The sequence below is a fragment of the Symphodus melops genome (assembly GCF_947650265.1).
Source record: "Symphodus melops genome assembly, chromosome: 12".
Lineage (NCBI taxonomy): Eukaryota > Metazoa > Chordata > Actinopteri > Labriformes > Labridae > Symphodus > Symphodus melops.
The window spans coordinates 1,017,238-1,041,177 of NC_136702.1; the positions used below are offsets into that span (position 1 = coordinate 1,017,238).

The 23,940-nt window shown below is 46.5% G+C and overlaps 2 protein-coding genes and 1 long non-coding RNA gene across 5 annotated transcripts in view; 2 read left to right on the forward strand and 1 right to left on the reverse strand.

Moving 5' to 3' along the window:
* The first annotated feature begins 34 nt into the window (after nt 1-34).
* On the forward strand, nt 35-9,943 carry armc8 (armadillo repeat containing 8). Of its 3 annotated transcripts, none has more exons than XM_079358024.1 (23): nt 89-106; nt 193-364; nt 2,475-2,551; nt 3,754-3,825; nt 4,324-4,466; nt 4,607-4,704; nt 4,896-4,988; nt 5,101-5,181; nt 5,275-5,350; nt 5,423-5,513; nt 5,597-5,657; nt 5,733-5,933; nt 6,612-6,707; nt 6,827-6,909; nt 7,485-7,566; nt 7,663-7,749; nt 7,861-7,953; nt 8,044-8,193; nt 8,798-8,893; nt 9,047-9,142; nt 9,301-9,373; nt 9,593-9,686; nt 9,776-9,943. In XM_079358024.1, the coding sequence occupies exons 2-23, from the start codon at nt 320-322 to the stop codon at nt 9,807-9,809; spliced, it is 2,022 nt and encodes a 673-aa protein (XP_079214150.1). In that variant the 5' UTR covers nt 89-106; nt 193-319; the 3' UTR covers nt 9,810-9,943. The 3 variants fall into 3 exon arrangements, with proteins under 3 accessions (XP_079214148.1, XP_079214150.1, XP_079214149.1); XM_079358023.1 differs by having other exon boundaries at nt 98-113; XM_079358022.1 differs by having other exon boundaries at nt 35-364.
* A 2,679-nt stretch (nt 9,944-12,622) lies between these two features.
* The window catches only part of kcnh3 (potassium voltage-gated channel, subfamily H (eag-related), member 3), a 77,248-nt gene continuing 65,930 nt past the window's right edge, over nt 12,623-23,940 (reverse strand). The window contains exons 11-15 of the mRNA XM_079358017.1: nt 22,212-22,426; nt 16,012-16,268; nt 15,346-15,455; nt 15,076-15,128; nt 12,623-14,581 (exon numbers count right to left, since the gene is read on the reverse strand). Of these exons, the coding sequence (XP_079214143.1) occupies nt 13,628-14,581; nt 15,076-15,128; nt 15,346-15,455; nt 16,012-16,268; nt 22,212-22,426 (1,589 nt within the window). The 3' untranslated portion in view covers nt 12,623-13,627. The remainder of the gene's footprint in view (nt 14,582-15,075; nt 15,129-15,345; nt 15,456-16,011; nt 16,269-22,211; nt 22,427-23,940) is intronic.
* LOC306833022 lies at nt 15,404-20,855 on the forward strand. The gene is made up of 2 exons (XR_013780287.1): nt 15,404-15,603; nt 20,540-20,855. It is a non-coding gene; the product is annotated as an uncharacterized lncRNA (long non-coding RNA).

Consider the following 23,940-nt stretch of genomic DNA (forward strand, 5'->3'; position numbering starts at 1 on the left):
TAAAATGTTAGTATCGAATCTGCCTGAGTGGAACTTCATCTACCTACGTCACGTTTATAAACAAAATTTACCTCATTGACAAATCCACTGACAGCCAGCTCGCTAAGTTAGCGGTGTTGTATTATTTTGTTTGTTTCTAGTTATAAAAGCTACGTCAACAAAGGAGCTTTAAGGAGTGTTTTTAATTCTCAGGCTTCCTCGGAGCTGCGTGATTAAGCCACAGATACTTCTTTAAAAAGCCGCTCTCAGCTGCTTCGGGGGGGGCGGAGTGTCTGCAAAGTGCTGCGCCGATCGGGGCGCTCAAGCGGGGGAGCAAGAGATGGCGTGCTTGTTGGAGGCCCCTCTCCGCATCAGTGTGCTGTCTGTGAGTGTCCCTCTCATGGTTTAAAGAAGCCTTATGAACTGCACAATGCGCCCGATCCGAAAGCAAGTGGTGAACCTCGTTTTTAATCAGTCAGATGTAGAAGCTGCGGAGGGGCTTATGTCCTCTGTTAGCACATGAGCTAAGTTAAAGACGATTTGTGTCTCGGCGTCGTCCGGGCGGGCGGGGCACGTTACGAAAATGCTATTGTAGTCTCCGCCCTCCCCGTCGGCGTGTTCATGAACTAGAATCAAACGCCTCAGGTACCTGTCAGTGTCACTCGGTGTGAGTTAGCAGCTACATGCTAAAAAGTGTGACTTCTGTCACCTTTTACAAGATCTCCCTGAATCTTAGAGACTCTGCAACGTGCTGGGAAAACATTTAAATCACTAATATAAGCATGTGAGCTGCAGCTGAAATGTTTACTATGTTTATAGAGATAGCGATATTCATTTACGTTAGCCCAGTAGCATTCGTGATAAGCTAACGAGGCTAAAACTCATTGATACTAAATCTAAAATATTTAGTTATAATTTTCATTTTAACCATAAAAAAAAGACAAAGACAAAAAAATTATATTGAATACTATGCATGTATTTGGTAATTCTATATACATAGAAGAAGAATCCCCTCTTTACCTTTATTAATAAATGTTTATTTATTGTTGTTTTTGTGTTAATGCTCCTTTCTCTCAACATCAAGTCAACTTATATTAATATATATTATTTTACATTTTATACTTCAGTTAGGCTTCTTAAAGTATCAGCATTACAAAGCTGTTCAAATCTAAAGATATTTATTCCATGAGAACATAATTACACGTTTTCTCATATATATATATATATATATATATATATATATATATATATATATAGTCATATTGTTAAAATAATTACTTATTTATTATGTTTAGAAGTTTGAGACGTAGCATTTCGTTTTAATGGGAAAATTTGTAATTTCAAGATTAGAAAAGAGCAGAAAAACAAACATGGTGGACTCATGGTTAGTGGGCATTCCCGTGTATGGAGGATATGGTGAGCAGCCTGGGTTCAAATCCGACCTCTGGCTCCTTTCCTACACGTCACTTTGCTCTCTTTCTGTCCCGTCTCGTCTCTACAACAAAAACCCAAAAATAAAGCTTTAAAAGAAAACGTCTTGAAGACATCTGAAGCACATTGTCAACTCAGTTTTCTCTTTGCTCTTCTGTTCACGTCCAGCAGCAGATACACGAACGCTTCAGAAAAATGTTCATTTATTTCATTAGACAGGTGCATGGAAAACGAATGAATGCATCAAACATTTAAAGCAAACTGTCTTAAGCTGCACAACGTGACCAAAACCTTCACAACATCTTTGTTCAACTTAGACGGAGACGTGTAGGAGTCAGCGTGCAACCGTCCATAACTGAGAACAAGAAATGAATTCATATTTGGGACGTAGAATTTCTGTTTTTCTAGCTGCTGTGACGTCCAAACAGGTTTTAATAATATCGTTTGACTTTTGCTCGTATCATATCAAAGCTGGATATCCTCGTCATCATGACACCTTGTTTTGTTCAGGTACAAGCAAGAATGTGTTGAACACCTTGTCAGCAGTGTGTCGACACCAGAAACCAGCAGCAGCAGCAGCAGCATGACGTTAGCTGAGGTTAGCCCCCCCCCCCCCCCCCCACGTGGAACGTTCTAGCTGAGGCTATCCGTGATATAAACAAAGTTTCTGGGCGTCACATGTAACCCCTGGGTGCCAGTGAAAGCTTTTAAAGGGCCCTGTTGTGTGTGTGTGTGTGTGTCTGAGTGCAAGAGTCTTAGTGTCTGTGCTGGGAACGAAAAGAGAAGTGAACTGTGAGCCGATGTCAAAAAATGCATTTATTCCCCCTGACTCAAGACTCAAGTCTTTGTGTGTTTGTTAAGTCAGGAACTTGATCGATCATGCACAGAAAATCTCTCTCTCTCTCTCTCTCGCCTTTGTTTTTTTACTCTCTTGTAAACGGGTTATTAAGGAGGTGAAAGTCTGACGTGGCTTTGTAGGTCTTCAAAATGTATGTCACTAATATTTTATTATTGATTTATTTTTAATTGTCTCTGATCATTCTGTTATCTCTCTGCTCACTCAGGAAGTCACTGCCACGAGTCGCCATTATGTTGACAGGCTGTTTGACCCCGACCCACAGAAAGTGCTGCAGGGCGTCATGTAAGTTTTCCAGCTCCTTCCTCAGTGTGTGTGTGTGTGTGTGTGTGTGTGTGTGTGTGTGTGTGTGTGTGTGTGTGTGTGTGTGTGTGTGTGTGTGTGTGTGTGTGTGTGTGTGTGTGTGTGTGTGTGTGTGTGTGTGTGTGTGTGTGTGTGTGTGTGTGTGTGTGTGTGTGTGTGTGTGTGTGTGTGTGTGTGTGTGTGTGTGTGTGTGTGTGTGTGTGTGTGTGTGTGTGTGTGTGTGTGTGTGTGTGTGTGTGTGTGTGTGTGTGTGTGTGTGTGTGTGTGTGTGTGTGTGTGTGTGTGTTCTCTCTGTTAAGGCGGGGAGAGACCATGCAGAGTCAGAGTGAATCTTTTCGCAGCCCGTCATCCCGTCAGGCTCCTGCTCGTCCTGGAGGAGTGTGAACTTCATTCAGCACACTCCACATTTTCTTTCTTCTCTTGATGAAACACAGTTTCTCTGCTGAAATGTCCAAACTCTTGCAGCTGTTGTTGCTGGATTTTCTCCCACAGTTATTTGAATAAATATGGGATATATTCTGTCGATGAGGGAGCTTGATCTCTGTGTTTACATGCTCGAGGCTTTCATGCGACGCTCTGTCTCACTCTTCAGCGTGACTTAATCTCACTCTCTCACTCTCGTCCCGTGTCTCACTGTCGCAACCCGGACTCGCACTATTCCATCGTTATTTTTAACTTCGGAGCAGTCTGGCTCTGGTTACGGCTCGTACCGCTCCACCTGACTCACTTGACTGCCTGCTCCAGCTGTACTTTTCCACCAGCCCTCGCTCACCTGCCATTTGATATGAGCCGACGCAGAGCAGAGCAAACGCTGCGATGAAAACAGAAAGAGTGAACAGACTCATTCACGTGTCGTCCAACTCGTGAATTCCCCTCATAATCTCATAACAGTTTGATAAAGTCTTATTTCTGCAGAGCACACTGAGTGACATGCACCTTTAAGGGAACACCGTGTACCTTTAATTGAATCTGTGTTGCTGAAGTTTAGAAACATAACAAGTTTTCTTCCTGCTGCTCAACAGGTCAAATCTTCACTTCTGTCACGTGTTTCAAATGATTTCGACTTGTCTGTAAGACGGACGTTGTCTTTCTCTTGTTATCGTTTCACATCATTGGTTGGTTATTCGTCAGTGTTGACTCAGAGTCTTCCTCACCTGTGTGCTTTTGTTTTTGTCTGGCTTCAGTGACATGAAGAACGCCGTCATAGGAAACAACAAGCAGAAGGCCAACCTGATCGTCCTGGGAGCCGTGCCCAGGTTTGTCCCTGCACTCTCTGACAGCCTCACACTTCCACTGAAGTTCACATCCCACCATTTACAAATCACAGAGTGGCACATGACTGGAAACAAGAGGGAAACACTTCACAACATGAACCTCATCATCATGATGTGTCAGAGTGAGTGAGACACGGCTGCAGTGTTCACCTCGTGTCTGCACCATCAGGATGTCGTTGGGTGTTTACCACGATCAACAGGCGACGTCGGCTCAGATTTCTAGCTTCTAGATTTCTCTTTAATGGAAACTATTAACAAAACTAGGATCAGAGAATCAGCAGCTTCTGCACAGGGTGCTGAGCTGATATCATTTATATTGATTGAATCCAGAATGGACAGCTGAAGGAATACAACAAGAGATGCTATATGAGGGCGGAGCTCTGCACGCTCAGAGAAACGTGTTTCATCTGTGTGTGTGTGCGTGTTCGTGCGTGTGTGTGTGTGCGTGTGTGTGTGTGTGTGTGTGTGTGCGCTCTGCAGGTTACTGTACCTGCTCCAGCAGAGCTCGTCCAGCCTGGAGCTGCGGACAGAGTGTGCCGTGGTGCTGGGCAGCCTCGCCATGGGCACCGAGAACAACATCAAGTCCCTGGTGGACTGTCACATCATCCCTGCCCTTCTGCAAGGTTGGGAACACACAAACACACACACACACACACACACACACACACACAATCATGCATGCAAATACTCAAAGCCACAGATCAAATGTTCAGTGACTTGCAGAGACAACGACCCGTGCAACACCTGTGCTTCGTCCTCGCAGGTCTCCTCTGTCCAGACCTGATCTTCATCGAAGCTTGTCTCCGATGTCTCCGAACGGTCTTCATCAGTCCGGTCACCCCGGTGCAGCTGCTCTACACTGTAGGTGGTCCGGTGCTTGAACGCATCATCTCTGCATTTTTAATGTGACAGCGTCAAAGACAGTAATCTGCACAGGAACGTTTCTGAAACAGAACGTCTGGAGAACCTTTTGTTGTGATGATGCTTCAGTGTCTCCAGTCGGCCATGATTGTTTGCATCTATGATCTAACTCCTCATTGTGTTCTTTGAAGGACCCCACTGTGATCCCTCATCTCATGTCTCTTCTAAGCCGCTCACAGAGAACTCAGGAGTACATCACACAGATCTTCTCCCACTGTTGTAAGGTATTTGTTAAATGTGTGTTTGGTGCTAACATGCAGAGGAGTCCATCATGCTCGTATCTTCAGATGCAGGTTCACTGTTTACAGACGGGCCTGTTTTTTTTTTAATTTCCAGACCCCGGAGCACCAGGCGGTTCTTTTCAACCACGGCGCCATCCAGAACATCGCTCCTCTCCTTATCTCCCCTTCTTATAAGGTAAACGTGAGCGTCTATATTCGCACGCGGCAGCGCTCAGTTTTGTCCGTCATTGCGTCATTGTTCTCGTTTGCACCCTCCGTGCGGCTGCAGGTCCGGATGCAGGCGTTAAAGTGTTTCTCAGTCCTGGCCTACGAGAACGCTCAGGTCTCCATGACACTGGTGAATGGTGAGTAACCGTCCTCGTCTCCTTTTTTTAAAGAGAGCGTCACCACATTAACCCCGTGTTGTCCCCTGGCAGTGCATGTGGACGGCGAGCTGCTCTCTCAGGTGTTTGTCAGATTGATGCATCGGGATCAACCGATTGAAATGCAGCTAACGGCGGCCAAATGGTGAGTCACGTCAAAGTGTTTTAATGAGTCAACGTGTTCTACTTCCTGTTTGTCTTCAAGTGAGTCTTCTTCTTCTGTTGCAGTCTGACGTACATGTGTCGAGCGGGCGCCATCAGGACGGACGACGGCTGCATCGTCCTAAAGGTTGGCCTTACGTCTGTTCGTCTTTCTGTTAAATTAGAGACTCCTCTTCATTCACCTGTGCGGCTCTCTTTCCAGACCCTGCCGTGCCTGGTGCGGATGTGCAGTAAAGAGCACCTGCTGGAGGAGAGGGTGGAGGGTGCAGAGACTCTAGCCTACCTGATGGAGCCCGACGTGGAGCTGCAGAGGATCGCCAGCACCACAGACCACCTGGTGGCCATGTTGGCCGACTACTTCAAATACCCGAGCTCCGTGTCGGCCATCACTGACATCAAGAGGGTGAGAAACGGGACATCAGTCAGATGAGTCTGAGTGTTGATGCGCTGGCGGCTCGGATTGGATTTTAAAAACGTCCTCTGCATCACTTCCGGCAAGAAAACAAAATTGAAATCGTCTCCGTCATCGAGAATTCTCATGGACTCAAAATAAGTCCCAAAGTCAGTGAAGTTGTAAATCAGGGTCGCCTGTGCTGTGACTTCACGTGTCGTACAAGAGGGCACACTTCTCTGACCCGGTTCGTCCTGGAGCTGTGTGATTTTTAGTGCTCATTAATTTTGCTCATAATCATTCATAAACAAATTTTGACCCGTTGATGAAAATCAGACAATCACGAAGTTTGTGCAGAAACTTCCCGATTTCTCCGAAAGCCACAAAAGTCAAACTCAGAAAAAAAATCATTTTCTTTTCAGCGAGGTCTTTCGGAGACAAAAGATGATTAAATCCCAAGAGTGAAAACAGGATGAAGTTTCTTAATGAGGCATTTAGAGGCTGATCATTTTAACCACACAATCAACACTGTTGTTTTTGTATAATGAGCTATGACTGAGTTACCCTTCACCTTTCTGAATGTGTTAAGTAGCTTTTGTCCTCTGCCAATAAGAATTATAATCAGTGCGTTAAATATATGGACGCCATCATTAGGGAGAGAAACATTCACGGCCTGTCTGTCCTCTGCAGCTGGACCACGACCTGAAGCACGCACACGAGCTGAGACAAGCTGCTTTCAAACTGTACGCCTCGCTGGGCTCCAACGACGAGGACATCCGGAAAAAGGTGACCTTCCCTTCCCCTGATAGGTTCATTAGCATTCATATGTTTGCGTTTCAGATGGTGCACGTGCTTGTTTGTATTCTGATCCGTCCTCCTTGTTTGTTTGTTTGTTTGTTTATCAGATCACAGAGACGGAGAACATGATGGACAGAATAGTCAGCGGTCTATCAGAATCCAGCATCAAAGTCCGTTTGGCGGCCGTCAGGTAGGCTGAAGAGCGAGTCTCTCTAAGTTTCCAACTGTTGTTGTAAATCCACTCTGATCCTGTATTTGATCATGTCTATAAACCCCTCTATTTCAGCCCTGCTCAGAACAGGCTGTTTCTGTGTCTGTAGCTTTAAATATGTAAATGAGCTGTGTCTGGCCACACCCCCTCTCTGGAAGGGCTCGGGTGTACTCGCTGCTTTCTGGCTCCATGTCCTATTGTTTACGGTGAGAAGGCAGACTCAGAGGGCAGAACAAACACCTAGCTGTGGGAGTGTCACCCACCTGGGGGAGGGGCTACTGCCCTTTGTGATGTCATGAGGGGAACATCTCCAAACGGCCTGTTTGAGCACACATTTTCTGAAAAGTGGAGCAGGCAGAAGACGGAGAGGATGGACTTTTCTCATCATTGGGGGGTTTTTAGACAGACTAGAGACACATGTTAGAGGAACATGGAGGAGAGGATTCTGGGTAATATGTGACCTTTAAACGAGGTCAGTTTCTTCAGGTAGTTTAATGTGTATGATACGAGTCACTGTGCAGTTCTTACTAAACTTGTATTTTTTATATATCCAGGTGTCTTCACAGCCTCTCGCGGTCCGTGCAGCAGCTGAGGACCAGCTTTCACGACCACGCCGTGTGGAAGCCCCTCATGAAGGTCGGTGTAGGCTGCACGCCGTGCGGACAGCAGAGCGCCGCCGCACGTGTGTTTACGTCAATGACTTCACTAAACAATGTGTCTGTGTGCGTATAGCTGCTTCAGAACGCTCCGGATGAAGTCCTCGTCATGGCCTCTTCCACACTATGCAATCTACTACTGGAGTTCTCTCCCAGCAAAGAGGTACACACACACACACGCACGCACACGCACACACACACACACACACACACACACACACATGCACGCTCAGAGAAGAGAGAATTCAGTTGGACTCTTCCTGTGTGTCTGCAGCCCATCCTGGAGTCCGGGGTGGTCGAGTTACTATGCAGTCTGACCCAGAGTGACAGTCCGGCTCTGAGGGTCAACGGGATCTGGGCCCTGATGGTAAAACGATTTCCTCCAGGGAAGTTCTCCGTAGCCTAAATGTGCGTAAAATGATTTGGACGCGATGTCTTTTGTCTCCTGCGTGTTCAGAACATGGCGTTCCAGGCCGATCAGAAGGTGAAGGTGGAGATCGTTCGCTGTTTGGGGACGGAGCAGCTGTTCCGCCTGCTGTCAGACCCCGACACCAACGTGCTGATGAAGACGCTCGGCTTGCTGCGAAACCTGCTGTCGACACGCCCTGTGAGAGGCGCACGCACACACACACACACACACACACACACACACACACACACACACACACACACACACGCCTTGTTCTGACGCTGTCGAGGACGTTAAAGAATCGAACCAATCAGAGTCGCACTTCTAGTTTACAAGAGAGACACAAATGGAACTCTTTGTCGTCTCCATCCTGACTCAGCTGAGACCCGCTGAGGGTGACGCAGCGCCGTCCAATCACTCAGCTGCTGGAATCACATGATCAAATAGTTTTTATCATTTGACATCAACATGGTGGGATTCAGAGATTTCCTCAGAGACTGACAGGAACAGGAGCCGTGTGAAGAGCTCAGTGACACCTTCAGGGGTGAAGTCGAACCCCGTTCAGGTCTATAAATAGAGCGTGCTGGTTTGCAGGTCGCTTCTTTAACGGTTCAGAGCGGCGGTCACATGTCCCACGAGGGCTTTAATGGCATGTTGCTGAAAAGTTTCTGCAGTCAACCTTGAACGCTCGGCGCTCTCTGACCATCTCTGCTCATATTCATTCATGTGCTGAACTCACATAAATCCTGCAGATATCTTAAATCCTGCATGCATACTGATCCTCTCTCTCTCTCTCTGTCAGCACATCGACCAGATCATGAGCTCTCATGGGAAGCAGATCATGCAGGCAGTGACCCTCATCCTGGAGGCAGAGCACAGTATAGAGGTCAAAGAGCAGGTCAGTCCCCCCCCCCCCCCCATCTCTTCTTCATGTGGTGCTTTTCATGCAGAATTCATCCTGCAGAGTTTTTTTTAACATTCTGCTGATATGATGAGTCCGTCTTCATCCTCACGCTCGGAGTCGACCTCACTCCCTTTTCTTCTCCTACAGACGCTGTGCATCCTCGCCAACATCGCAGACGGCAACACGGCAAAGGAACTCATCATGACCAACGACGACATGCTCCAGAAAGTCAAATACTACATGGTACGTCTTCTCTCGTCTGCATGTTAACCAATCAGAAGTCCTCGTAGCAGCCGGTGATGATGCAACATGTGGAACATACTGGAGACTACTCTCATAGTGTTAGCTTTCCTTTGCTCTGTTTTCCTGCCTTGTAATCGTTCTGACTCTTGTTCCTTCAGGGGCATTCGAATGTGAAGCTGCAGCTCGCCGCCATGTTCTGCATCTCTAACCTGATCTGGAACGAGGAGGATGGTGAGAGGCGTGCCGCTTGTTTTAAAGAAGGGTCGGGGTGAGAAGCAGGCGGGAGTTTTCTGAAGCCTGAGTCACACAGGAGACTTTTTTTCTAGACTAAAATTTGAGGCGTTTGTTCGTAAAGATGAAGTGTTTTTATTATCGTCTGTTTGGAGCTCCGCCCTCTTTTCCTTCAAGCACAAATTCTCCTCACCTCTTTGGTTGTTTTTGTGTCGTCAGGTTCTCAGGAGCGTCAGGACAAGCTGAGGGAGATGGGCTTTGTGGACATCCTGCACAAACTCACCCAGGCCTCCGACCCCAACCTCAGCGACAGGTGGGCAAGAAAACTCTCCTTCACAGCGATGCGTGAGAACGTGCTGCACTGACGCCGTCTCTCTCTCTCTCTCTCTCTCTCTCTCTCAGGGCGAAGACGGCGATGCAGCAGTACCTCGCGTGACGACAGAGGACGGAGCTCGTCGACTGCCAGCCTCACTAAGACTCGTCGGGAGGAAACCTGCTGCTGGTCCATCTGATTCTTGGTTCGTTGCACAAAGACACCTTTTTTTGGTTTGGTCTCTTTTGGACCCGCGGCCGGCCTCCCGTCACCTCCAACGAGCACCACCCAAACCGCTCACTGCAGGCCTCCGCCTCGGAGACTCTGACGCCGTGGTTGTTGGGAAACTAACGGTTTTCAACAATGAAGTGAATTCTTTCCTTTTGGGACTTTGTGATTTGCAATCTTTCAGTTTTTTTTGGTTTTTTTTGGAGTGCAGCAGCTGGAAACAGGCGCCTCCGTCTCGGTGCTTTTGGACTCCTGGTGGAGGAGATTCTGGTCTCGGAGAACCTGACTACGAGGGTTTGACACAGGAGCAGGGCTGTTGGACAGTTCTCGGTTTTATTTTTTTTAATTCTTAATTAATATTACTATTAATATTTCCTTAACGCGTTGCAAGAAGGACACATTTAGAGAAACAACGGACTGCCTATTTTGAAATTTTGGGTGTTTCTTTTTTTTTTGTGGATACATACCTCGTAAATATATAAATATATATAAATATAAACATAAATATCTATTTTTGGATTCTTATTTTTGCCCCTGTTTGTTTGCTCGGCACTCTGAGGAGAAGTAGGATAAGAAATGTTCCTGTTCACGTTTTCTTCAGTGCTTGTGCTCGGCGTGCACCGGAGCCTTCTCCTCGCTCCTGCCTGACATCCTTATGATCCCAATGGGAAAACGTAGTGCTGCCTCTGACCTGCCCCCTCTCTAATGAACAGGCATGAGTACACAGAACACCTGCGATAAGAGGATGCATGTGTCCTCACACCTGGTTGAGTCTGCTGTTTCTGCACTCGCCCTCCTCCTCCTCCTCCTCCTCCTCCTGCTGCCTGTTTGTCAGGAGCGATAAATGAAAGCTCCCAGTTTCTCTCCTATGATTTGTTTTGAGAGGACAAGAGTGCATGTAAGACAAAAACAAAAAGAATCATGTGAGTGTGGCCCCTGGAGGCCGAGGCATCGAGTGCAGCAGCAGCAGCAGATTTGTGTTTCATCCTTTTTGATCTTATCGTTTCCCATCAGGATATTTCTAAAGTGTTGTTCCCTGACATTTCACACCTTACTGAAACACTGATAGAATGAATGTTACCATTGGAAAAATATATGCAGACCTGAAGAAGGATGGCTTCTGTGTTGTGTCTTATTGCTCTCACCGTCTGGTTTTTTTCCTTTAAATAAGAGGAGGAGGAGGAGCGGCTTCATGCACATCTCTGCTTCTCTAAAAGGTGCAACAAAAACAAAGAGACGAACACATTTAAATTAAAAAACATCTGATTCGAAAAGTAAGTTTAAAGAACAAAAAATCCAGATTTATCTCTGCAACTTTGCAGCCTTCAAAATGAGCTGACGTTTTGTTTGTTTGAAAGCAGATGACAAACTTCCCTCTGAACGAGACGTTCAGGATCTTTGGAGCGGTGCTGTTTTAAAACAGAGATTCTTGTATTATATTTATAAGTCTGTTATTTTAAAACCTTTAAAAGGAGATTTAAGCAGCTCCGGTGTGTTGTGAGGTCGTGTGGTGGTCGTAGTGTATATTCTGATTCCTCTTCATATGTCACCTTTAGAAGCGTCTCTGTAACGTCAGACGCTTCATACGAACCTGAGCCTGCAGGATGACAACACAGCTGAAGAGTAGCACAGGAGTCCGAGCTCTTAGAAAACAACACTTCTTTATTGTCATACATTTTGTAATCCTGGTAAAGTTTTTTTTTTTTTTATGTAACAGCAGTCTTTAATAAAACCCGTCTGATACCCGGCAGCCTTCGACAGGCCCGGCGGCTCGTCTCATCCCAAAGTCCCGTCTGCCCTCGACAGCTCAAAAGCAGGCACATTCCTCATGCAAAAAGCTGTGACATGCATTTTGAGTTAAACCCTAATTTGTACCCAAGATCCCCCCCCCCCCCCCACTCCCACCCCCCCCACCCCAGCCCACCCAGACGAGATCAGAGCTCCACAGTGGTCAGCGGGAGTTCTGCGAGTGTAAAGAGTCCACGTTGTCCCCTTACAGAAAATAGAACCCAGAAATCTGACCGTCTATATTACAAGTAACACGGTGCACAAAGCACCTCACCCAAGCCAGAGAGAGAGAGAGAAAAATAATGTTCTGAAGTCCTGAGACCTCCGTAGCAAAGCAGCCTGGGTATTGTAGTTCCAGGCGAGGCTGTGGTCTCGTACCTGCAGCGTGTAAAGCTCAGTGTTTGGCAGAGGGGGCTGGAGATGATGAAAACTGTGAGCGTGTTCAAAAGATGCTTCATGTGTGCTACATTAAAACTCGTTTGAGCCACGTTTCCACTAAAAGAAGGTGGAACCTTTTTAACCTCAGGAACTCAAAGGTTTCTTCTCCTGCAGGTTGTTTGTGTGGCTGCAGGAAGTGAAGGCCGTTTTTTACTGATTCTTGCACGTTACTAAGGGTGCGCTCGTCCTCTTCCTGCTGGCCTGCACGCACACGGTTACGACACATGCATGTCGTCACGTGATCACGAGGCGTGCTTCGTTTAAAAGACAGGCGGACTAAAAGATAAAGAGAAGATACACTAATTCAAATAATCTTGCATGCATGGCTGTTTTGTGTCGACCAAATCGATGCAAATGAAACAGAAGTGTCCTTTACAGGAAGAATCAAATGACCTTCTAGCTGTGAGGGAAACCAGCCGGTGTCTTATATTCAGATTTGGTGGAAACCAGCCGGTGTCTTATATTCAGATTTGGTGATTTGCTGAAACATTCAGAACCTGCTTCCTGCGTTTGGTTCCCCTAACGGTTCCTGAAGTGGAAACGTGACATGACGATATCAAAAGCCTGTTTCTGTGCGAAGTCCCAGACACGTAAAATATTTCCACATTGCTTCCAAAAAAATAAATAAAAAATACAATAAATAAATAAATAAATCATTTCGATCAAAAGGTGCAAAGAGTTGTCTGCGGGTGACGCGGATGGCTTTCTGTGTACAGTTTGGATCCAGTCCTGTGGAGAGCAGGCGGCGGGCCGTGGAGAAGGCACGAATGGCTGGATGGCTAAAGCTCAGGAGGGATGTGGGAGTCGTTGTTACAATCTGATTGGCTGGTTGTAAACAGTCGTGATGGTGACAAACAGAGAAAGATGGGTGTGGATTATGTTGTCAGAGTTTCCCTGCACGTTTTCTTGCTTTGTCTTTGGCACACGACCCAGCAGACTTTTAAGGGTCCACACTCGCTGACGTCCTCATCCGGTGATCGACTCGGTGCAGGGGAAGAACACGTGGACACGAGAGTGACGTGAACGACTGGAAAAAAAATGGATCCGTGTCCGATTGAGTGTTTGCCTCCACCACCTAAAAAGGCAGACAATCTAAAAAAAAAGAAAAAAGATGAATCCTTCCAGGTGAGGTGATCTGAATGAGGAGTTTTCATTCTCAGCTCGACTCTCCTCCCAGCTGAGAGTCTGTCAGCGCCGTCTGAAGACGAGGCGATTCAGACGGGGACGGTGTTTAAAAGACGCTCTGGTCCGTGTTGCTGCTGGGAGCAACTTGATGCTACTGAAGTTGATTCTGAGCTGCTGCAGTCAAACTGACTGATTCTTCTGGCAGCTCGCGTCGTGTCTCCGCCTCACAGGTGTGCTGCCGTCCACCCGTCTGTCCTTCCCAGCCTGATGAGTCACTTCCTGTTTTCATGTCATGCAGACGCCATTCTCTCTTTTTATTCTCTGCTCCTTCCTTCGTCCCCCGTGTTGCGAGTTGTAGCCGCTCATAACGCCGGTTCCTCTTCGTCGATGAAGCTGATGTGCTCGGTGGAGGACCGCCCCCCCTCCTCCGCAGCTCGGTCCCACTCCTGCATCTCCAGCTCCTGGGGGAGACTGACGCCTCTCGCCTCCCTGTAGCGCAACTGTGACTTGTACCAAGGCGGAGTCTGGGCGTCGGCGTGCCCCGTCCTCGTAGAGTCCGAGGACACAGGCAGGGAGAGGGTGGAGGGATGGAGGGGGCCGGCCGGGGGGGAGGCGAGAGAGACGGTTGGGGAAGGCTTCAAGCGATAATCTCCGGGAGAGGATGTGAGTGATGGGGGAGCTGAGTAGGGGGTGGACTTGGGAGGAGGGGGCGTGTCCTGGGAGGGCGGCGGAGGGAGGAGGCCTCGGCTGCCCGGTTGGGACAGGAGGGGGCCTTGACAGGGGGAGAGAGACGAAGAGGAGGAGAGCGACATGGAGAAGGAGAGAGACGGCGAAGGAGTGCGAGAAACCAGAGGAGGCTGGTCCTGCAGAGGGGGCAAACACATCCCGTTACTGGGAGGGACGTGGGGGACGGGGGTTCCCTCGGGAAGTCTGTCCTCAGACGAGGGAAGGGTGGAGGGGAAGTCTGGAGGACTGCACGGGGGCGGCGGCGGTGAAGGCGAAGAAGAATTAGGCCTTTGTGGTGAATGAGGAGTGGGCAGAAGGCATCCGGGCAGATCCTTCCCCTCGGTGTCCCCGCTGTCCAACAGGGACAGAGTGTCCGGTCTCTGCAGGGGACAAGGGGGAGCAGGGGGCGGGACCGTCAGGCAGCTGCTCGTCGATAGGTGGCTGGCACTGCTGGGAGCTGCGGTCAAATTTGGCATCACGGTCATCATGATTGGCTGCGGAGACGAGGTTTGGAGGAGGGGCTTAAGGAGACGTGTCATTTCCTGCAGCTCCTGACTGAGCGTGCAGACTTGTTTGGAGAGACTGTTCATCTGTGGAGCACACACACACACACACACACACACACACACACACACACACACACACACACACACACACACACACACACACACACACACACACACACACACACACACACACACACACACACACACACACACACACACACACACACACACACACACACACACACACACACACACACACACACACACACACACCAGACAAAGCAAAGGTCAAACCATGCAAATAGACTGTCTTATTCGTCAGGAGGATGATGGGACACAAACTACATGACGAGGTTAATTGTGATTGGTGAGAAGCGAAGAGAGGTTAGCATGCAGACGTGCAACTTAGAGATCAATACACATGGATCCACAGTGTTCATAAAAAGACATTACTGATGCTATCTGACTGATCAATACTTTCATACATGTCGCTCCTTTCACTGTCCAATCAGACACAGAAACAGATATCATCATCATCCTCATCCTCATCCTCATCGTGGTCACGTTCACACACTCACCTCTTCGCTCAGTTTCAACACGCTCTGCTTGATCTCAGAGTGATCCCGAATCGCTGCACACAACAACAACAACAACAACAAAAACACATGCATGTTAATCCTCCCGTCTTTAACCACGGAGACACTTTGAATCAGTCTGAGGCGCGGGACAGGTCTCAACACAAGGGCTCAAACTTCAGATGTGAAGGTCAGACGGTGTTCTTCCTCCTCCTGTGTGTGGTTTCTGAGGTCTGCATGTTTGTATGCCAGCCGTTTGTTGGACTGCGTTACCTTGGTTACCGTGGTACGGGGAGGGCGGCGCCGCAGGAGACATGCTGGGACTGAACTCGAACTTCTGCGAGGAGGGGGAGTTGCTCTCCGTTTCGATGCCGTCCACGAATCTGTGCAGGGAGAAGAGGGATTAAAAAAGTAAGACGAGGAAGACGAGGGAGGAATGTTAATCAGCAGGCGAAGCACAAACACTGTAAGTGCACTCGTTACAGCGCGTCTGTGTTTGCATTCAAACATGAAACCGTCGTCTGTCAGCAGGTTTGTTCACACTCGACTGCACAGCAGACAGCGTGTCATTAATCTGCACACACACACACACACACACTCTCACATCGCCCTACAGGATGAAACTCAAACACCTCCACAGACAGCGTGTGATCCACCCGCTGCACCAGCAGACTTTAAACACCTCCATCTTTCTGCTCATTGGTCATAGTGTGTGTGTGTGTGTGTGTGTGTGTGTGTGTGTGTGTGTGTGTGTGTGTGTGTGTGTGTGTGTGTGTGTGTGTGTGTGTGTGTGTGTGTGTGTGTGTGTGTGTGTGTGTGTGTGTGTGTGTGTGTGTGTGTGTGTGTGTGTGTGTGTGTGTGTGTGTGTGTGTGTGTGTGTGTGTGTGTGTGTGTGTGTGTGTGTGTGTGTGTGTGTGTGTGTGTGTGTGTGTGTAATACCTGGGGCTGAGTTCAGGTGGAGCGCAGCTGAAGCTGACCACGGGAATCTGCAAGGTGGTTGGGCGGGAATGTTCGGAGGGCGCACGGAAAGGTCTGGGAGGGAGGAGAGGGGAACGCAGGGGCGAGCTGAGCCCCCTGCTGAGACGCAGCGGGGAGCGAGGAGCCCGGGACACCGAGTTCTGGTCCTCATCGCCCTCCTCGTCCTCACGGATGGAGGGCAGCTTCTTCACCAGGCCGCCGTTACTCTCCCAGTCGCCCTGAGGGGGAGAGAGAGAGAGACACGTTTGATACGACGCGAGCAGGTTGAGGCTTCACACCTGTGAGGTCAGAAACGTTCACTATCTGCTGCGAGAAGAAGAGTGTAGTTACAGAAATGTACCAGCAGGAGGCAGACATACACAGGAGGCTGCAGCTCTCCTCCCATTGAACCTTTTGGAGCTCAACTCCATTCACAGAAATGTGTTTACGACTTCCCTTCATAAATCAACAGAGTCCCTTTTTCACATGATTGGAACATTGTATAGATATTTAAAGAATGTTGTTTTGGATAGTTAAAGAACATGTTTTGGATAGTTAAAGAACATTGTTTTGGATAGTTAAAGAACATTGTTTTGGATATTTAAAGAACATTGTTTTGGATAGTTAAAGAACATGTTTTGGATAGTTAAAGAACATGTTTTAGACATTTAAAGAACGTTGTTTTGGATAGTTAAAGAACATTTTTTGGATAGTTAAAAACATTGTTTTGGATAGTTAAAGAACATTGTTTTGGATAGTTAAAGAACATTTTTTGGATAGTTAAAGAACATTGTTTTGGATAGTTAAAGAACGTTGTTTTGGATATTTAAAGAACGTTGTTTTAGATATTTAAAGAACGTTGTTTTGGATATTTAAAGAACATTGTTTTGGATAGTTAAAGAACATGTTTTGGATAGTTAAAGAACATGTTTTGGATAGTTAAAGAACATTTTTTGGATAGTTAAAGAACATTGTTTTGGATAGTTAAAGAACATTGTTTTGGATAGTTAAAGAACATTGTTTTGGATAGTTAAAGAACATTTTTTGGATAGTTAAAGAACATTGTTTTGGATAGTTAAAGAACATTGTTTTGGATAGTTAAAGAACATTGTTTTGGATAGTTAAAGAACATTGTTTTGGATAGTTAAAGAACATTGTTTTGGATAGTTAAAGAATGTTTTTTTGGATATTTAAAGAACATTGTTTTGGATAGTTAAAGAACATTGTTTTGGATAGTTAAAGAACATGTTTTGGATAGTTAAAGAACATTGTTTTGGATAGTTAAAGAACGTTGTTTTGGATATTTAAAGAACGTTGTTTTGGATAGTTAAAGAACGTTGTTCTGGATAGTTAAAGAACATTGTTTTGGATAGTTAAAGAACATGTTTTGGATAGTTAAAGAACCTTGTTTTGGATAGTTAAAGAACATTGTTTTGGATATTTAAAGAACGTTGTTCTGGATAGTTAAAGAACCTTGTTTTGGATAGTTAAAGAACATTGTTTTGGATATTTAAAGAACATTGTTTTGGATAGTTAAAGAACATTGTTTTGGATAGTTAAAGAACATGTTTTGGATAGTTAAAGAACATTGTTTTGGATAGTTAAAGAACGTTGTTTTGGATATTTAAAGAACGTTGTTTTGGATAGTTAAAGAACGTTGTTCTGGATAGTTAAAGAACATTGTTTTGGATAGTTAAAGAACATTGTTTTGGATATTTAAAGAACATTGTTTTGGATAGTTAAAGAACATTGTTTTGGATAGTTAAAGAACATGTTTTGGATAGTTAAAGAACATTGTTTTGGATAGTTAAAGAACATTGTTTTGGATAGTTAAAGAACGTTGTTTTGGATAGTTAAAGAACATTGTTTTGGATAGTTAAAGAACATGTTTTGGATAGTTAAAGAACATTGTTTTGGATAGTTAAAGAACATTGTTTTGGATAGTTAAAGAACGTTGTTCTGGATAGTTAAAGAACATTGTTTTGGATAGTTAAAGAACATGTTTTGGATAGTTAAAGAACATTGTTTTGGATAGTTAAAGAACATGTTTTGGATAGTTAAAGAACATGTTTTGGATAGTTAAAGAACATTGTTTTGGATAGTTAAAGAACATTGTTTTGGATAGTTAAAGAACGTTGTTTTGGATAGTTAAAGAACATTGTTTTGGATATTTAAAGGTTTTGGTCGAGCTGCTCTTGGTGCAGAGGAAAAGTGCGACATGTTTTCTCTCTCACGGTTCCACAGCCTGCGTGCAGTCGTGCCATGTATGAAATAGAAATCTTTCAAACGCAGAGCACAGTTTGAATTTTGAATGAAACAAGATTTTGGAGTCAGGGGATGTTGCAGAGGATTTCTCATCAGAAGATGGATGCATGTTCTCTTTGAATAGTTCATGTTGTTCAAACAACATCTGCAGTGTCAGCGAGAGAAGATCTGCAGCAGGGGGGCAACAAACAATGTTAAGTGTTCCTAATAGCGCTCGTTCTGTTTTGATGTTGACAACATGTCGAGAATGAAATATTTCTTATTCATAAATAAATGAGGACGAAGTGAGCGCGCTCAGAGTGAAACGGGTTTCAGAGTCAGCAGCTGTCAAACGGCGTCCCTGCAGTCCTGTGACTTCAACACGCAGGTTGGCAACAATCACAGCAACTATTCATGAAGAAGTCAAGAGCCTGAACTTTTACTGTCGCCCTCGGGAGATGAAATCAGATGATGAAAAGTTTGAGACTAAATCAGAGCGAGAGAAAATATTATCCAATTATTCTGAACTCCATTTTAGAGGCAGTGCAGTTTAGTCTCCGTCTGTTCTGCTTTATTTAATGCAGACTGCTGCGTCTGACTTCTACTCATCACTTTCTCCCCTGCACGCACGCACACACACACACACACACACACACACACACACACACACACACACTCCCCCCTGCAGTCAGACCCCCCCGCCTCGTCCCTGTTTTCAGAGTTTAATAATTCAGTCTGACTTCGGTGTTGATGCTGGGTCGCTGAAACTTCCAGAAAGGATCAGCTAAACAGAACAGAACGCTGGTCGTCTCTGAAGGAGATCCTTTTTGTATTGACACAGTACAAATGTATCCCCCCCCCCCCCGTGGGCTGTAATTGTGACCAGCTAGTTGTTGTTGTTTAATATTATTCAACACACAGCTTTTATTTCATCATCAGCTTCTATGTGATTAAAAAGCGGATATTAAACGTGTGTGCAGGAACACATGCAGCTCCTGTGTTGAAGCCTCCGGACACAGAGCTGCTTGCATCGCGATCCAGTCAGCATGCAGTATGCACCTGTGGCCAGCAGGGGCAGTAGAGAGGCTGTAACGAAGCTCCACCCTCATAATTCCATGCCCGGCGTAAACATGTGCACGATGGCTGTCAAAACAGCGGACAATGGTTCAGCTGTGGAACCCTACAAAAGGACCCAAGTCCAGGAGCGCTGAGTCTGTCGCACGTTGTGTGAAATGTTGGAGAAAGGAAGCGAGGAAGGTGCAGAAAGTGTGTTCTGATCTCAGGATGGAGCGTCAATGTTTACATCACACACAACCTCAAGTGGAGCGAAGACATCGGCCGATAAGTCAACAGCTGTGTTCACGATGCTGAGCTCGTGTGAAGAGAACCAAGAGAACAACGTGGGAGTGAAAAAGTTGTCTTCATTTGAAAGGAAATGACACTTGGCCTGACTTTACTTCGGAGTCACACACTTATTACATGTTGTTCAAAAACAACAGCTTCCTGCTGCACCTCCCTCTCATCATGCTGCTCTAACGCCGAGCGACTGCAGTGAGTAATGAATGTTTTTCACATCTCATCATGCAGACAAGCCAACGCCCCTCCACTTCCCCTCGCTCTCTCTCCTCTCCCTTTAATCAACTCTCGCTCCGTCTCCCCTCCCTCCATCCCTGCGTGCTCAGCAAACCCCCCCCATACCCCCTCCTGTGCCACCGTAATGTATTTTTAGCTCTCTTGTTCTAATCTTAGCTCGCAGCTCTGGAGGAACCAAGGAGCGGCGTGCGATGCGGGGGCGTGATAAGTGTGCTCTTGCCGCGTGTCTGCACGTGCTCGGCTGTGTGTGAATGTGTGGGTGTGCTGAAGTTTTGTGAATACGTTCGTGCAGACATAAAAGTGCAGCAAAGCATGTAAGCTGGTCCATGTAAGGAGAGTGTGCAAGGACAAACATGGACAAAGTGCTCTGTGTGTGTGTGTGTGTGTGTGTGTGTGTGTGTGTGTGTGTGTGTGTGTGTGTGTGTGTGTGTGTGTGTGTGTGTGTGTGTGTGTGTGTGTGTGTGTGTGTGTGTGTGTGTGTGTGTGTGTGTGTGTGTGTGTGTGTGTGTGTGTGTGTGTGTGTGTGTGTGTGTGTGTGTGTGTGTGTGTGTGTGTGTGTGTGTGTGTGTACACGTACAGGTGACAGCAGCATGCTCTGTTCCCTGTTGTGTTTCTGGTGCAGAGAAAGATTGCAGAGGACAAAGCATGCCGTAATGGCCTCTTGTTTCTGCAGGAGAGCTGAGTGCGGCGCACATTGCATCGTTTCCCCGAAGGCTCCGGGGTCGGCGAGTTTGCCCGCAGCCTGTGAATCAGCGGGGATGGACTCAGAGAGAACGTCTCCGATCTTTTGTTTTCTCTGTCTGCCTGTCTCCTCAATCTGTCTCACATGAACTTTCTCTGTTTTTCAGTCCTCCCTCTCTCTCTCTCTCTCTCTCTGAAGAGGTCTCAAAGTTTTCCAATGATGCACCTGCTTTGAGTTCTTGTTTTAGCCATGTACCCACTGAGAAGTGTAAACTATTGTTGGCTGGAAATAAAGTGTGCACACTGCATGGCCCGGGTCTAAAGAACTAAACAACAACACCTGACACCCTGCTCGGTGATTTGGCTTCTTCTTCCTGCAGAAACATCTCACACTCTTCTTTATTCATGTGCAAATGTGTTTGATGTTGACAAATTCTCAAGTAAACAACAAACAGGCCAACTTGTGAAGTTTGTTGACAGCATTTGTTGATTTCAAACCTTTTTTTTCCTGAAGCTATTTCTGCATAATTATTCACTGGATTTATGAATGACTTATTTCTAACTATTGTAAAATATTTAAAGCGCCTCCTGCAGTTCTCCACACAACCTCTAGAGGTGCCAGTAAGCCAATTTGAGAAAGCGCTCTTCATCATTTGTAGTTTGGATCACGTATGCTTCCCTTGTTGCTATGAACAGCATCGTTCATCCTTTGAGACTGCCTCTTAAATAAATGTTTACTGAACAGGGAGAAACCTCAGGCATGTGTTTCCATGTTCCTGCAGCCGTGTCTCAATACATGCATATGCAAACACACACTCCTGGGCTGCTGGTTCCAGAAGGGTTTTGCATACATAAGCAAGGATGGACATCTGCAGTGCCGACCTGAGATACGGGCAGCAGCAAGCTCCTGCATCTGGAATCAGCTCGTCCTCCTGATGCTGCTGCAGACGCACGCCACTCGTATGTGCACGCGTCTGCACATTAGTAGCTCGCTCACACTCTGCAGAAAACGTGCCGCGCCTCAGAGAAACAAACGGCACTGCAGTGGAGAAGGAGAAGTGAGGAAGAGCACAACAGAAGTACAGCCAGAGTCCCCCTCCCCTCCACATCTCCTCCTCCTCCTCCTCCTCCTCGGCTGGCTGAGCTATTTATATCCAGCAGGATCCAATCTTAGCAGCAGCTGCGGGGAACTCAGCCAGTCAGGGACAGCCCGTACTTCCCCCCTCCTCTATTTTTAGAAACAGGACAGCTTCAAACAGCAACACTGAGCTATTCTCGTCCGTGTGTTTTCTCCCTGTGCTGCTGCTGCACCAGCCAGCGGCGAAGGCTGTGTGTGTCTGTGTGTTCAGAAACAAACAAAACAAGCACTTCAAGGCGAGAGTTGGCGTGCACGGATCTGTGCGTGGATTTAGAGCGGCGATGGAGAGGTCATGCACAGCTTTTATCCAGCAGAGGAGGCGCTCACCTCACGAGGTCAGCACCTCCTCCGGTGATTCCATTAGCACCAAATGCACTTTCAGTTTTTTGGTTGTGCACGTTCACACTCTGCATGGAGTGGTGTGGCCGATGTGGTGGGTTGGTTACGCTGCAGAGGGAATGTATGCATGAGGTGTTCGGGCGCTCACACGCAGCGCTCCTGGTAAGGTGTCCCTGTGTGTACTCACGTCAGCGCCGTGTCCCTCTCTCAGGTTGTACGTGAGGTCGTGCTGAATCTCGCTGATGAACTTCTGGGCGTACTCCGGGTACAGTCTGAGGACCTCCCTGAGGCCCTTCAGGCTGATGTACTGCAGGTCGCAGTACGTCAGCGCCTTCACGTTGGCGTTGGTCTTTATCACCTGCTCCTTCGTCAGGTAGTCCGAACCAATCAGATCTCCTTTACCTGAGGAGGAGCAGAGACAAACGTCACACACACACACACACACACACACTGTCGGCTCCTGAGGGGATCAGTGGAGGCAGCGAAATAATGAAAGCACACAAACGCAGATCATTAAAGACGGAGGATCAAAGGAGCACATCTGTAACGTCTGTTTCACAAAGACCGGTAGGAGAACGTGTTGGACTCGTGTCTCGTCTCCCCTGGAGACACAGCGCAGCCAGAAACCATTCACAGCGCCTTTTGATATTTTACAGCCTCATTCCAAAATTCATTCAATTATTTTTTCTCCACACGAAACCCCATAATGAAAATGTGAAGAAAGTTTGTTTGACATTTTTGCTGCTTTGTTAAAAATAAAGAACAAAAAAAAATTGCTCACACTTAAAAAACCCAACAGGCTTATAAGGAGATAATTGGGGTTTCAAACCTGAATAAATCAATTTTAATCCTCCACTTTGACCAATGAGAAGCCTGATTTATACTTCAGTGTTTGTCTTGTTTGTCTGACACAGCGGAGCTCCTGGGGAGGCTGCACATTTACTTTTTGAAACTCGATGTTTTATCAACAGAAACGTTGTCCATGAAGACCAAAGGTCAAAAGGTCGTGTTGAATCTCAAAGTGAGCATTATGCATGTTGTGAATCCTCCTGGTAAATAAAGGATGGAGAGCATGGAGCAGACTTTTGTTTCACAGCAGGATGATAAGTCACAGAGCAGATTAATCGTGTCTTAATTCACTCTGCTGACCACATAATTAAAAACATCACGTCTCTCGTTCCTCTTAATGGAATCTGTCACGTAGCTGAAGAGAAACACGCAGACAGCTCTTCACAACACCTGCTGCAATCACTCGACCACCGTGTCATCACCTTCTCTTCTTTGGATGGAGTAAAAAAGATTTACTCTCCATCCATCATCCATCCATCCATGAATCATCCATCCATCATCCATCCATCCATCATCCATCGATCTATCATCCATCAATCCATCCATCATCCATCCATCCATCCATCCATCAATCATCCATCAATCATCCATCCATCAATCATCCATCCATCCATCCATCATCCATCCATCATCCATCCATCCATCATCCATCCATCCATCATCCATCCATCCATCATCCATCGATCTATCATCCATCCATCCATCCATCAATCATCCATCCATCATCCATCCATCCATCCATCAATCATCCATCCATCAATCATCCATCAATCCATCAATCATCCATCCATCCATCCATCAATCATCAATCCATCAATCATCCATCAATCATCCATCAATCCATCTATCATCCATCCATCCATCAATCATCCATCCATCTGTCATCCATCAATCATCCATCCATCTATCATCCATCCATCAGTCATCCATCCATCAATCATCAATCCATCAATCATCCATCAATCATCCATCAATCCATCTATCATCCATCCATCCATCCATCAATCATCCATCCATCTGTCATCCATCAATCATCCATCCATCTATCATCCATCCATCAATCATCC